This window comes from Talpa occidentalis, unplaced genomic scaffold, assembly GCF_014898055.3.
Source record: "Talpa occidentalis isolate TD23 unplaced genomic scaffold, MPIMG_talOcc4v2.1 talOcc4.4, whole genome shotgun sequence".
In the NCBI taxonomy this organism is placed as follows: Eukaryota; Metazoa; Chordata; class Mammalia; order Eulipotyphla; family Talpidae; genus Talpa; species Talpa occidentalis.
The window spans coordinates 16,833,631-16,848,800 of NW_023604295.1; the positions used below are offsets into that span (position 1 = coordinate 16,833,631).

Consider the following 15,170-nt stretch of genomic DNA (forward strand, 5'->3'; position numbering starts at 1 on the left):
CAGCCTATGCCTCAGGCTGAGGTGATTCTAACTCCTTTTTCCATGAAGTGGTAATATAACAATGACCTACAACAATGTAGGCTCCTACAACAATCCTGTTCCTGAGTTAACTCAAGTCATCATCTATCAAAGACTACCTATCAAAGGTCTAGATTCTCATTGGTCTAGTTTCTTAAGAAACTAGAACCTCTCACATGAACCACAAGCCACTTCCTGTCTTTGTTAATTTTGTTCTGAACTTCCTTGCTCTCCTCTAACATCTGTTCTAGAATATGCAGGCATTCTTTCTGCCTCATCCCAGTCACACTCCATTTACCAGATGTTGGAGAATTTCAAAGAAAGAACATTTCCTAAACAAGCCTGAGTGATAGAGTTTTCTAATATTACTTAACTTCAATTTAACTGAGGACTTGTTACTAATAAAATATTATGACCAAATTACAGTTTGGACATGTACATCAAAATAGTTTGAACAATTCTTTATCCATGAAGTCATCTAACATCAATGGAAAATAAGTCAAGCAAAGTTTATGAAAAAATGACAGTTTTTTTAATGGTAGGAAAAAAAGGTGGTTAAGTTATTAATGTGACTTTTGTGTAGTGTTAGTATTTTGAGTCACTACTAGCTAAGGAAACAAGGGTTATTATTTTGAACATGACATGGAATGACAGAAACCATCATGTGTACCAGATTGGAATTTAAACTTTCTGCAAGGCATTCAGATGATAATGGAGTTGAGTCTTTGATGAAGTTTCTCCTTGCTTTCCTGGAAGAAAGGAAAATGGCAGGATCTAAGAACGAATGAATTAAGCTCAAAGCTAATTCTGGCATCTGCAGGTACTCTACTTTGGTTATTTTCCCACTCTGAGAATTTCTAACAAGAGAAAACTCCATAGATCTTCAAGGTGTAAAAGTCTGGAAAATTTAGGAAGAATAGACTCACCATAATATACTATTTGGCAGAAGGAAAACAAACTTCAGGAAAAAAAAAAAACTTAGTTAATGGTAGTTTCATAATTTTTATTTTAGAAATATGAAGGTCTATATAATATTTTTCATATCATTTTTTTCAAGCTGATTTGTCATTAGCAGCTCCTCAACAGTGAAGCTGGTCTAGGCAGTATTTATATCAAATCTTCTCTGTACTTTATAGATTTCACAGTGATAAGCCATCTTTCTACCTATTTTATTAGTTAAGTCAGGACACAACAAAAACTCTTAGATTCTGATAATAGAATAGTGGTTACCAGATGGGAAGAAAGGGGGATAGAATAGCATGACGGTGGGTGATGATTGGACATTTGGTAGAGGTGATGTTGTGAAATATACAGTTGCTGGAGTAAGAAATGACACCTGAAACCTATATCATGTTGTAAACTAATGTTACCTCTACAGAAAAGGGGGTGGGGGATTATGGCAGGAAATGATTTTTACTACGTTTCACATAAATATTGGAAGGCCAAGAGTACACAAAATATAGTGTTAATTTTAGGTATTATTAATTTACTTACTATTACCAGGTTTTACTTATCATTACTCAAGATACCTCGTTTATACAACCACTGAATTTAGATTGGATTCTTTTAAAAATGCATGTGAACCATTTAGAATTTTCATCTTTTGGTGGGGGGGTGGGGGCTTGTGTTACTTAATGGATTCTTGAGAGTTTATGTCATAAAAGAAAAAGATGAAGTAAAATCAAAAGAGAAATATGTCTTCACTTGCAGTCTCTTTGTAGATGGAGACATTTGCTTGATCGATATTAATTTAGAAAACTCTAAAAAAGTGTCTAGTTTATTCTAGGAAACATGTTCTTATTTAAATCCAACATCTTTCCTCTTTTCCTCTGATAAAAATTTATATTCATTAATCTGTTAATTTAATGGACAAATTGACACAAATGGAAAAAAAAATCTCACCTGTAACTCAAAGATATGCTCAAATAATCATAAAAGAGAATGCTCAAGCATCTTGTTAAGATATTTCATTTTATTTCAAGATATCTACTAAAAATGACCGATATTTACCATTGTGCTTTATTTCCTGCATTTAAATGATCATTTTGAAATAAAACAGAAGCCTACAACTTGACATTTTGGAAAGGTACTCAAAGAGCATCTAGAACAATCAAATCTTGCATACAACTTGAGACAAGATTGAAAAGTTTAAGATGAATGCCTACACTTAATAAAAAAAAGAGACAGTATAGTAATTACCTTTTATGTACCATCTGGAAACAGCAGGTTCCAAAAGCTACCAATATCAGTAACAGCAGTGGAATCGTTGGTATAACAACATAAATTAGATTGGGAATTATGCCTATAAAATTAAACAGTTTTAGTGTAAAAACATAGTTGAGGCAAGTGACTAACATTAAAATTTTATAAAACTATTGCAAACATTTAAGGTTAGATAGAATTATTATCAATAAATAGATTGCAAGCAAAGTTCTTCCCAAAATACTGAATAATCTAGCTAAGTATATATTCATGTTTGGTAAAAAATAAAAACAAAATTATGCTGCAGTAGTTGCAATGCCCCACTTCAATGTCCATTATTAAATCTATAATTCAGGTGACAAATTTTCTTAATGTATTATTAATCTTAGCTATTTCACTTCAGTAAATCCTCCTCAGTTACCACTTAGAGAAATTAAGCACTGATTATTAAAGAATAATAATCACTATTAAAATAATTGTTGATTTACTGGAAGTGCAATTATCTTCGCCAGTAAGTTCAATGGCATGATGACATGTAATACTCTGAAATTAGTACAAAATAGGCAAATACTAGCTGATGATAAGTCATAACACAAAGAAAAAAAAATTCCACAGGCATAAAGGCTTGATATTAATTAAATTCTAAAATGAATCATTTTTTAAACTCCTACAGTTTAAAATAACTTTATTAACCATTTTTAAATGTCATAAAAGGGAAAATATTCTAATGTAATTAGCTACTGATACCTTTAATTAGCTTTAGATATTTTGCATGGTTTTAAAATCAGATAACTACAAAACTAAAAGCCCTACAGTTTAGGTTCATGTTCATACAAGAAAAGCAAATTGAAAAACTAAGTACTTAGTTAGCAAATCGAAATCTTCATTATAATCAACATAAACAATTCTTGCCAAAGTGGACCAGACTTAGATCAAATTGGCCATTAAACTGCACATCACTTCCTTTGGTTATAGGAGATACATTAACTGAGGTCCAGTGATGGATATTTGGGGAAGAGTTTGCTGTTTTCACCTACTCTTTAACCTCTAACAAGTGACTGCAACCATTTAAATGTTCAAGAAATGTTTCCTTTTCTTTCCAAAATACCATCATGATCCCATATACATAATAGTAAAGAAAAAGTGAGTGTTTCTTACTCTTTGATGGATTTGGGGAAGATTTTGAGACTTGGGTTTGGGGTTCCATCATAACAAAACAACTAAGATAAATTGACATTTCTGTTAATTGGCATGGATCCATGCAAAATTAGCCTAAGAGCTGCTTTTGACTGACTTGGAATTCGCATTGAGAGTGAATTTTGTTTCTGTAGCAGACAGTTGTGTGGTAGAGACAGCTGGGTTGAGGCGTGCATTCTTCCCTAACTGCTATTACACGGTGGTAGCTTGGATTTTGTCAAGATGGGAATATTTACGCCATGGAAATCTGCGAAGGCTACATAGCAGGCTTTCATTATATAGCCACACCCATCCCAGACCATCTCTAAACATTCACCATCACACCACTATTTGTTGGTCCCTGAATGTGCCAGTTTATATCACAGTTCATAATGTTGGAGAAGTGCCTTGGGGGTCCAGGTTTTAAAATGAATTTACTTAGTCCTAGATACTACCATTTAAAGTAAAACATTGGAGGAAAAAAGTTTCTTTTATTCAAAAACTAGCCTATTGTCATTTGTTCTAATCTAGTTCAAAAGTAAATTTCCATAGCGCCGTATTTAGTGCATCAAACAACAAGAAAAGTTGAGGTCAATGTACAGCAGTTTAAAAGATCAGTTTCTGTTTCTGATCTAGGTGTCAGATGAACTAATTACCTGCTTCAGTAACAACCACATTTTGATGGGTGTCACCTGGTTGATTTGTAAAATAAGTCTTTTCGACAGGAACTGTTGGATTAATCTCTGTAAAAAGAAAATATACAACCATCATATAGCAAGAGATCTGCAAAAATGGATGAAAATAAATATAACAAAACAGCAATTATTTGCATGTCTATGCTAACAGTCTATAGGAATAATGACATGCAAAGATAGGCAAAAAACAAGAATTTTTGTGAATAAGAATGTGCACAAAATAACTGCAATTCAAAGATAGGCAAAATTAGTTTCTTTACTAATCAGTAAAATATTGAGGATTTCCCCTGCATTATTAATCAGCAGACAACTGTGCATGGATTGCATCTGGAATTAGTGATTCCAGTAACAATTGTTCTATAGCACATTTCTGTCGCATTTAAATACAACCACTCTGAGATTGCTTCAAATATGGTCTACTTCATTAAAAAGCAATAATAATAAATTTAGGTTTTTGGGTTGTTTCTCTGGTTTAATGAGATAAGATATCCTCAGTTGCTACATACTTAAAATATTGAAATTTATTGCCATGTTCTGGTACAGCTGTGTTGCTTAATTTTTTTCCCTAGAATATTATTCATAAAATTAAAATTCAGTGTAAGTAAACAGAATTAATTAAAAATGTCCTGTAAATTTGCTTTCATTAGTTCTAAAAATGTTAATTAGTACTTTTGCCAATTGATGTGAGAAAAAAGGCACATGAAGCATGTTACACAAATTCACCTAACACTTTGCCTCCTCTAGGTTTCAGATATAGCCCTACCCTATACTCATTCCACTATGGAAGAATCCTTCTTATATACTCTATGCCTGGAGTTGCTCAACTGGTATTTGCTGAACAACTAATACATATTATGTAATTTATCAACACAGAACTGGTTATTTTTTTTTTAATTTTATACTCTTTCAATTAATGCAATGGCTAACAAAATTTTGGAAACAGAATCCCATACATACTATATTTAATGTCCAAGAACAAAAAGTATATAATGCAACTTTAATAAACACAAAGTTAGGTTCAGAGATAACCCCATAAAAAAAGTCTGAAGATTGCATTGACCTGAGCTACACTATTGTGATTCCTTGTTAAAAATGCTAAATTTGAGTAACACAATTCAACTGAATTAATATGCTATTTGATCAAGAGGGAGACTAATCAAAACTATATAATCCATTTTTAAAATCATTTAAGAAAATCAAAGTAGATAATAGTCTTTGAGTTTCTTTTAGTTCTTTTTCTTCTACTCAGGGTTTGGAAGTGTTATTTTCACACTTTGAAACAAAGAACAGATATGCAACCATAGGACAATAAGAAAATGGTGGAGAAGAAAGTAAGAAAACTCACAAGTGAATTACTCATATTCTGTATAGATGGAGGAGACCAAATTTTATTTACAGTGTAGTTCTAATACAGCTGATGAAAAAGCTCAAAATAAGTAGCATTATAGTTTGTAAATGTTATTTAGTCCTACTGTTTAATCTGCCGATGACCTCAACCCTAAAAGCTAACCACTCACCACTAAAAAGCAGTAATTACATAAACAAGAAATGTAATCAATCAACATCCTTCACAAAAAAGAAAAACAAAACAAAACACACTATACTCAATGAAATTCAGATAAATGGTAAATAGTTAAGCAGTTCAAAATGAAGCTAAAGTAAAATGGACTGGAAAATTCTTTTTTTTTCCTTTTTCTTTTTTAAAAGATTTTATTTTTTATTTATACAATAGCTGGTGTACAGGCCAGAGGTGCAGAAAGGTGAGAAGATTCACCAGAGACAGATTGGGGAGCAGGTCAGGCAGACAGACCGGAAGCACTGCCTAGAGGAGCAGCATGTGTGACAGGAGAGGTCTGCCGCACTATGTGGGAATCTCCCTGGCTGGCCGGGAATCAGAACTCATCCTGCAGAGGCTGCAGACAGCTCACAGTACTGTACTCAACCTGCAGTGCCACCGGAGAGGCCCTGGACTGGAAAATTCTAAGCACATTAGATCAACTATAAATTTGTGTATGTGCTTCAATGACAATTCATACCAAAAAAGAATTATATTCACAAAGTATAGATAATTTGAAAATTTAGGCAAAATACAGAAGCTAATGAAAAAAAATTGTCTTAAAATCTCTTCATTGATTAACATAACCAAGATTCTAGGATAGATGAATAATGTAAATGTGGTTAAAAATGACTGCTAAGTAGATAGATGACAGATGATTGATTGATTGATTGATAGATAGATAGATTGATAGATAGATAGATAGATAGATAACAAAAAAGTTCAAAGAAAGGAGAACGACAATAGTGTATTAAGAATCCAACATACTTTGCTTCATTTAATAGTTTCAAGTACACAATCTCAGCCAATTTAAAATATCAGAGAATTTCAACTTTATGTTTTTCTCAAGAACAAAATAAAGACAAAGATCACAAATAAGAGCAGAACACATTTAGCTTTGCAAAGACATCTAAGAGTGTAATGATGGATTTAGCAACCAATGGATTTAAAGAATAAACTCACCAGGGATATAGCAAGTTGGCTAATACACTCAAGAGCAGGATAAATATAAGAGAAGGGTAATTCTAATCCAAATAATCCTTTGTACTTAACAGTCTCATGAGAAAAAGAATCATGTAATTTTAAGGGTACAATGAAAAGAGCAGCACTTGATTATAATTGCCTCTGTAAATACATGTTATGAAGTCAAGCAGACAGTACCTTGGAAGTGTTAAAATGGTACTTCACTGAGTAGGAGAAAAACAACTGAAAAATAAATAACTTAAAGCCTAATGTCTACTTTCACTTTCTTAAATGATTTTAAAAATGAGTTTACATGGTTTTGATTAGTCTCTTTTGAGCAAATATTTATTCAGTTGCACTGTCTTCAAAGTCATTCATATGTATTATTTTCAACAGGAATTTACTATAATGTAACTTAAGTTAATGCAATCTTTCCATTTTCTCCACGTGGTACGCCATTGGAGACTTCAGCAAAAGTCACTAGAGGTATGTATATTTCAAAGAATGAGGATTATAGGATGAACATAGCACCAACCCATACTTGATTTTTACTATGGACACTGAGCTATGCCTGGTCTGACCTTCACTTAGGAGCCCATGTCCTAAGAGAAAGTGGTTTTGTTCTTTTAAATCCACCAGATAATGACCTAAAATTTTGCTCAGTTGCATAAATCTACAGGCATTTGGCTGACTTATACCTACTTCACACTCACTATATTAAATGTTAAAATATTTTAAATACACATTTATTGTCCATAAAATCTGTTTCTAGAAACATAATATGACATTGAAATTAGAAATTATTATTTTCTCTGACAAACATCTCTCTAGATATTTCTGTTAATACCCTTCTATTTAGCTCACTGAGCAGTCTGTTGTATAGAATACAATGTGACATAACAAACTACAAAGTAATTCCGTGTTTCATAGCAGAAATAAAAGAGTCACAGGCAGGAAGTAAAACTGAAGATAAGCAAATACACATAAAATCTGCTACACTGACTTGCAATGAGTCCTACCTGGTTCGTACTTGCAGATGTAATTGTGCTTCATGTTGCACCTGTCGTCATTCCACTGATAAAGGTAAGGCCCTCCAAGGCCAGGATTGGCTGTTGGTTGATGATACATCACCACACACTTTTCACTTCCACAGGAAGGTTCATCCGTATACCAGTTTCTGCCAATAGAGAGAAAAGGGATCGCTTCTAAGTGGTTTTGCCTATTCGACTCTGACATCTTCTGCAGGTAAAGACCTCTGCTTTTACCATCAGCACCCCCAGAAAACATTTAGCTCCTCAGGATCCATACTCACCGGTACTGGGAACTGCTTCCATCAGACCACTGATAGAGATCCGGGCAGGCACCGGAAGTTTGCCCCTCTCCATTTCTCCAAAGCCCTATCCAGAAATCACCATCGGAAATCCCTGTTCCTGGTTTTGTCAAGTTTTGCAACATGTTTTCTATCAACTTCTGTTCTGCTTCATTCTCAAGGCTGAGAAGAGCACCCGCTTCACTCTCGCAAGCCAGGCGTGCCTCCTGAAAGCTCACTCTGCTGGACAGTTCCTGGAAGTAGGCCATTTTGTAGCAGGGATGCTTGAGGTCAGCAAAACACACCTTTTGGCCTGAAAGAAAGATGCCCATATATTCATTATGTGAATGGTATTCATAGTGTTACTAAGAATTAATATTAAACAACCACTCAAGACAAGGAACACTCGATCAAGTATGTTTATCCAGCTGAATCATTGTGGTAAACCTGGTCCCTAGATTAACACCTTCAATTTAAAAACTGTTCCCTAACAGACATATAATCTATTTATTTAGTTAGTTATGTATGTGATCCAAAAGCAAACTTTTAAACACAGTATTTCAAGGAAATCTTTCTTAAGGGCAGTCATAATTCTGACAGATTTTATAAACTGAATAGCATACAGCAGGTAAAAAGTAGTTAAAGAAATTTCAGTTATACATAGTAAATAAAGCTAAAACTTCAAACTTATCAAGAAGGAACAAGTCATAAAGAAATGTCATTTTTAAATTCAACTAGAGAAAACAATTTGCAAAGCTATTGTGAAGATGACATAAAGTGGCAAATTTAAGGTATATTTATTTCAATTGTACATATACCTGAAAGCATATATATTAAAAATGAAAGTTAATAGAGGTCAGAATGAACGTAATTCTAGTGACAAATGATTTATTAATATAGCATCATATTATTTTAAGTATCAGGATACATTTCTAGAATATGCTTTTTGAAAAAATTCTCACTGAATACTTTCTGGTTTTTCAGGACATGTGTGAAATTCCAATCCTTAAGCCAGTATCTTTTCTTTTTTTATAGAATTCTCAAATGAGTCATAAACTCTCAGCAAATATTTGCAAACATGCATGATCATATTAGGTCATAATAAAATCATCTATTGAAAGGGATAGTACAGTGTATAGGATTTAGCTAACTCCACCCGCAATGGAATTCCTATTATTCTACTGTATACACTATGCATTTTACCATCAACCATGTATGCCAAGATTAAACAGACCCTCTCCAAAATGGTCATGCTGTTTTATTTTGCCTTAGTGTCTTCGATTCACCTCTGATCTCTGCTGTCAACTTTAAAAAATGCCACAGAATCCTGTCTGTCACTATTCCTTACTTGTTATCTGTAGCTTTCACTACTCTTTGATTTCTTTGATATCAGGTTAGGTTTGGCCTTGGAAAACAGACTTTAAATTATGTAAAATGAAGTCAAATTACTTTAAGCAACCTAGAGTTAGCAACTCTAAGAAATCAAGGCATAGTTTTACTGTTTTCTTACAATTAGTAAACATTATTCTTGTTGGAATTGAAAAGTTATTGTGATATGCATTTAAATTTATAGCCAATTGAGAAAAACTTTCAGTAATGGGGGGTGGGTGACTAAAGGTGTTATTGTACTTAAACACTGGCTAAAAAATAAAACATTCAGGCGTTGTACTTTTAATGACAGCACTTCACAGTGATCTAGAATCGGTATCACATCCAATTTCTCCCAGAGTCAGCGATTAATGACCTACAATGACACTCAGAGGCAGGAGAGGGCAGAAATCAGTGGAAGGCCATTAACCTCACAACAGTGTTTGAGTGATAGGCATTCAATATCTTGACACAAGCTGAGAACAGTCAGCAAATAAAACAGCGGTTCCAGCATTGCAAGTAAGGCAATCAGTTGTCCTCTTTATCTTATTAACTGTTTTGGATGCAGGAGCAGCACACCAAGTATATGAGCAAATTAACAGCGCTCGAACTAATTGTTAAGGAAAACAGGACATGATTATGAATGACCATTGAAAACTAAGGTTAAAAAGACTTCAGGAGCACAAATCAGTCTGAAATAAATAATCCCAGAGAGTTGATCATGAAAATCCCAGTGGTGGATTCTAATACAATTAGTATATTACTTAATTTTTTTCTAATTATTAGGTTTTGTGATGATTTCACTGTCTAAAATGGTTATTCCTGGTAATATTCTGACAATGCTATTGGACCTAGTGATGTTTATGTTTCTTTTTTTTTTTAAAGATTTATTTATTTTATTTATTATGGGGTGTAGGCTAGAGGTGCTGGGGGTGAGAGAATGCACCAGAGACAGAGTGGGGAACAGGAGGATTGCTGAAATACACTGATGACAGGAGCAGCAGGTGAGACAGGAGAGGTCTGCTGTGCCATGTGGGTTAGCTCCCTGGCTGACTAGGGATCAAACTCCTGCTGCAGTGGCTGGCTATAGCTTGATAGAGCTGAGACTTTAACCCCTGCACCACCAGGGAGGCCCTATGCTTGTATTTTAAACAGAAACACTGTTCCCATTTTATCTTCTTCTACATCCTTTACATATTTCTAAGTCTCCAAATATATCTTTACTGCATTCCCTTGGGTTTTCAACTTGTTCAGTTTTTCACTACAAGATGGCTAAGACTTGGATTTGATTTTTGCACTTTTGAAATGTTAAACTTGTCCAAGTGTTTTCTGCAAGATGTCAAAATGAAATCAAATTAAGAAAAAAAGGAAGCAGATTAACCATAAGTTTAAATGAGTAAAAATTATTTATAGAACAAAGTCACTACACATTCAGAGGATTCCTAGATATGACATATTCTAAAAGTTTCTGCTCATTGATTATCTCTGATATATTAAAAAAATAAATGCAACACATTTATTTATGGTGAGGATTCAAAAATAAAGATGAAAATTAAGTCATTTATAAAATTAAGATAGCACTTCAAAATTAAGTGATGAAGACAGCCCTAAGTGATCTAAAATTCCTAACATGGCTCTGTTAGTCCATAGAGAAATAACAATAAAGGAAAAAACTATAAATGGTGGTTACATTTAAAATAATTAATAAATAATACTACATGGGCCCTGGAGGTTAGCCAGCCTTGGAATTCCTTGCCAATTATTCTCTCTTTGGTTATGGGTAATGGAAAAGTCCAGGGGTGCTGGGAGAGGGGTGGAGATTGTGAGGGCTGCATAGAAGGGGAACTCAGAGAATCAGCTAGCCAATTACCAACTACAGATAGATGTTACCTCCAAAGTGTATTGATTGAATATCAGCTGTGTCTACAGATTTTGAACTGAAAAGTCACTAGCAGTTCAGATCTAGCAAGGCAATTTTCAGGAAATTACAGATAGGTTGTACAGTTTTATGGTTTATATATTATCAGTTAAAGCTGACACTGTGAATTTCTTCACATGCAAATGTATTTTACAGCTAATTTCCATTTTATTGAGGAAATTTTGTCCAACTTGCAGCAAAATCAGCAGCACAGGAAGCTACTGAACTACTCACCAACTACTTCAGCTGATCAAGTTTGGCTGAAATAGAGTAAAACTCCAACAGCTGGAAACAAATGTTGCTCTAATTCCCAGAAAAGTTGCATTATTACGGATCTTCTGAAAGTTACTTTCCCACCTCTGTAGAGACTAATCTTCCAAGAAAACCATTATGATTACCTCCCTCCTCATTCTGTGAGGTCACATGCAGAATTTTTTTTCCTCTTACTTTTAAATGCTATATTCAGATAAAATTTTACATAGAAGGGGCCTCCCTAGTAGTGCTGGGGTTCAAGTCTCAGCACTATCAAGGTATCCACAGCCACTGTAACATGAGTTATATCCCAGCCAGGGAGCTACCCACATGGCGCAGCAGACCTCTCCCATCTCGCCCACTGCTCCCCTCAGCAGTGTATTTCAGTAGATCTACCTGTTTTGCTCCCCACTCTATCTCTGGTGAATCGTTTCACCCCTACCCCCATACCTCTGGGTTACACCCCAGATCTTGTATGAGTAAATAAAAATAAATCTTAAAAAAAATCTTTCATAGAATATTTTATCAGCTAGGTAAATATTCTGATAACCACATAACAAACTTTATCACACTAAGGTGATTTTCATACTGCCTAACAATAACTTATTAAATGTTACCTAGCATTTATAGTGAGAAACAGCCTTTGACTGCTGGCTTATTTACAAGAAATGGAACACACCATCCACTTGGAGGGGAAGAGGTCCTACAAACAGGTGAAAGTTTGAAAAGCATATTAGTAAAAATGGCAGATACTAAAGATAGTATCTTTGTGTCTATTCTTGTTGATACATTTTGGATGTGCACTGGAAGATAACTATTAATTCTAAGAAGTGTTTAAATATTTATATTATTCCCTCCCTCTCTCTCTCTCTCTCTCTCTCTCTCTCTCTCTCTCTCTCTCTCTCTCATGCACAACACACACACACACACACACACACACACACACACAGAGAGAGAACTACATCATATGCATGCACTTTTATTCTGAGATAATTCTCAGTATAGAAATGACCCTTACTTAACTGTCCCAGATTTTGTTACTATTTTCCTTCTTTACATAAAAAATCATTTAGAGCTAAATATTGGCAGAATTTTAAGTGATTTTGGAAGTAATATAAAAGTGGGGCTAAACTCTTGTCATGGCAGTTTAATTTTTTCTTCCTGAACATAAAGAACCTATAATCTGGTTTTATTTTGATCATATTTTATTAACTTTCTGATCATTGAGTCCTCAAATGTAAAAGTAATCACATTTTACATATTTCACGCTATATATATATCAATATTTAGTGAATATTGAATTACATATTTTTCTTAAAAACATGTAAAATATTTTATGAATTCCTACTGTTCAATTGTGATCTACCTTTAGTTGGAGAAGAAAAAAATGCAAAAAGGAGGATCTATATATTAAATCTTCCCAACCAGATTAACAGGATTTGGGACATTTTACTAGAACCCCCAAAAATAATTTGTACTTTTTAACACTTCCTTACTCTTCCAGAATCACACAATTAAATATGCTGATGCTATATATACTGTTTGACATGACCTCAGAGAGCAATGGCAACATCTTTGAACTAAAATGAAAGAAAATGCTATTCACTATGTGCCCTGCCTTTGGTGTTCAAATATAACATTTCCTTAAGAATTTCTTTTTAAAAAGTTTTCTTACAATAAATTTTGCAACAGGATATTTTAATACAATTAATTACATAATGCACTATAAGATTGCACTGGAACCCTTTCTCCTACATTAACAACATTTTATGGATGGTGGGACAGTTGCAAACCCTGCCTCTCCTGCTGGAAATTCCTTAAGTTTTCTGAGAAGGGGACAAACTTATTTTTTTATAAATCCAAACATTTACTTTCTAATTTGGGAGAAGGTACTTGTCTTTTTTTCTAATTTAAGTAACTTTGGTTTTCAACACTGTATGTGTTCCAGGAGTATAGGTCCACACCTCTTCAAATGTGTGTTACCACCATGTCCACCACCAAAGGACCAGTAACCCTCCCTCACAGTTACATAATTCCTAATATTTAAATTTGAGTTATAAATAATAAATAGTAAGCCTACTAACTGTGACTTACCTTTCAAGCATTCGATCACTACAAACTACCTCTGGATCCCAAAGTTATCCTTAAACTAAGTGGGAGTGGCATTGGGGACTGGCTCAGTATTCTGTCCTAAAAAGTGAGTGGTTATGAGTCTTTCATAAAGAATGACGTTAAAAGCCTAACATTTATCAATAGTTAGTATGCAGAGCCTCACTGTATACACAAAATACACCTTCAGATAAAATAGGAAAAAATGATCTGGTGATAGAAACTGTTCAGCTAGGAAACAAACTAACAAACAAACAAGGTGTTTCCCTCTAGGTGGCCTCAGCTGCAGGCCCAGGGCTCTCTGTGCTGAGCCCCCAATCCAAGCCTCTTGGTCTGCACACCTGTGTTCAAACCCCTTTAATAACCCTCCAATAACCTTGTGGTATAGCTGCTCCCCTCCCTTTTTAATAGTGAGGCAAGGGGAGCACAGAAAAGTTTAATTTCCAAATTCACACAGCTCATAAGTAGCTAAGTCAGGATTTACAACCTGGCTCCTATTGTCCATGCATTGACCCAGATTTCTAAACTGACTTTACTTATATCTCAACTAGAATACGTTTCTAAGGTGGAATAATTTCATGAATAAAGAGAGTCATGAATATGTATATCTATGAGTATGTATATATACATATTTATGTACCTGTGTTATAATATTAGCATTGATCCATTGCTGATAGCTAGGTAGCTACAAGTGGTTGTGCATTAAAAGCTTATTTCTGAGTAGGTTTTGGATTCTTTACTAATAAGCACTTAGACACAGCAATTACTAAGCATTAACATTGGACTTTCTTGGATTTTCAAACCATGGATGTCCTTAATGTTTTTTTTTTAATCTACCTCTTTATTTTTAAACAAACAAACAACAGAAAAGCAAGGCCCAAATTGAATGTTTTCTCATTTACAAGGAGTGTAAGTTTAGTTATATGTTATCTCATGATAGTATGTGATGATAATGAAAGAGAACAATTTCCCTGGCAGTTGTGTACATCTACCCACCTTATGCAAATGGCCAAGCACAGAAGACAGCTGTAAAAAGTAAACTTGTTAGTGAAAGCATCAGCTGGATTTTCACTTTGGATCCCTTTATTTAATATTGTTTCTTTTCTATAAATATTGCCATCATTGGGGGGAAAGAGTTAAAAAGCAAAATTATAAAATGATGACAGACAGCAGTTAAGGAGTAATGGCTATGATAAATGAGTAGTTTATTAAATGACTAGTAATAAGATTAATATGTTCCTTCCTTGTCCAACAGATACTTAAAGTAATTGCATCTTTGAAAACTGCACTGTCATCACTTTATGCTTTTGATGATGTCATGGAATAGTACTACCAGTGCTCAGCAGTTTTTGTATCTTCCTTGTTACTCTATTAATTTATATACTGGTCATAACCCATGATTTTGCAATATTTTGCAGCATCTGCATTGTAAAAAGAGAGGCCTCTAAATCACCCAATCCCCCCAATAAAATGTATGCCAATTTTTATTAGCTCAAATTAAATACATATTACAGTGTTCTGCAGAAACATTTGGAGGTAGCTTCAAATATACTGAATGCCATTTTGCAGCATGAACAGGTTGGGGAATCACTGCTGCATGCACTA

General features: G+C 34.1%; 1 protein-coding gene across 4 annotated transcripts in view; it reads right to left on the reverse strand.

The window, feature by feature from the left end:
• Window positions 1-15,170, reverse strand: part of CHODL (chondrolectin) — a 202,828-nt gene that overhangs the window by 714 nt on the left and 186,944 nt on the right. Inside the window, exons 2-6 of one of the 4 annotated variants that reach the window (XM_037524526.2) lie at window positions 15,078-15,167; window positions 7,922-8,231; window positions 7,629-7,786; window positions 4,053-4,139; window positions 2,218-2,320 (exon numbers count right to left, since the gene is read on the reverse strand). In XM_037524526.2, coding sequence (XP_037380423.1) covers window positions 2,218-2,320; window positions 4,053-4,139; window positions 7,629-7,786; window positions 7,922-8,187 — 614 coding nt within the window. In that variant the 5' untranslated portion in view covers window positions 8,188-8,231; window positions 15,078-15,167. Of the gene's footprint in view, window positions 1-688; window positions 768-2,217; window positions 2,321-4,052; window positions 4,140-7,628; window positions 7,787-7,921; window positions 8,232-14,561; window positions 14,583-15,077; window positions 15,168-15,170 lie in introns of those variants that run through there. The other 3 variants (XM_054700349.1, XM_037524525.1, XM_037524524.2) reach the window with 3 other exon arrangements.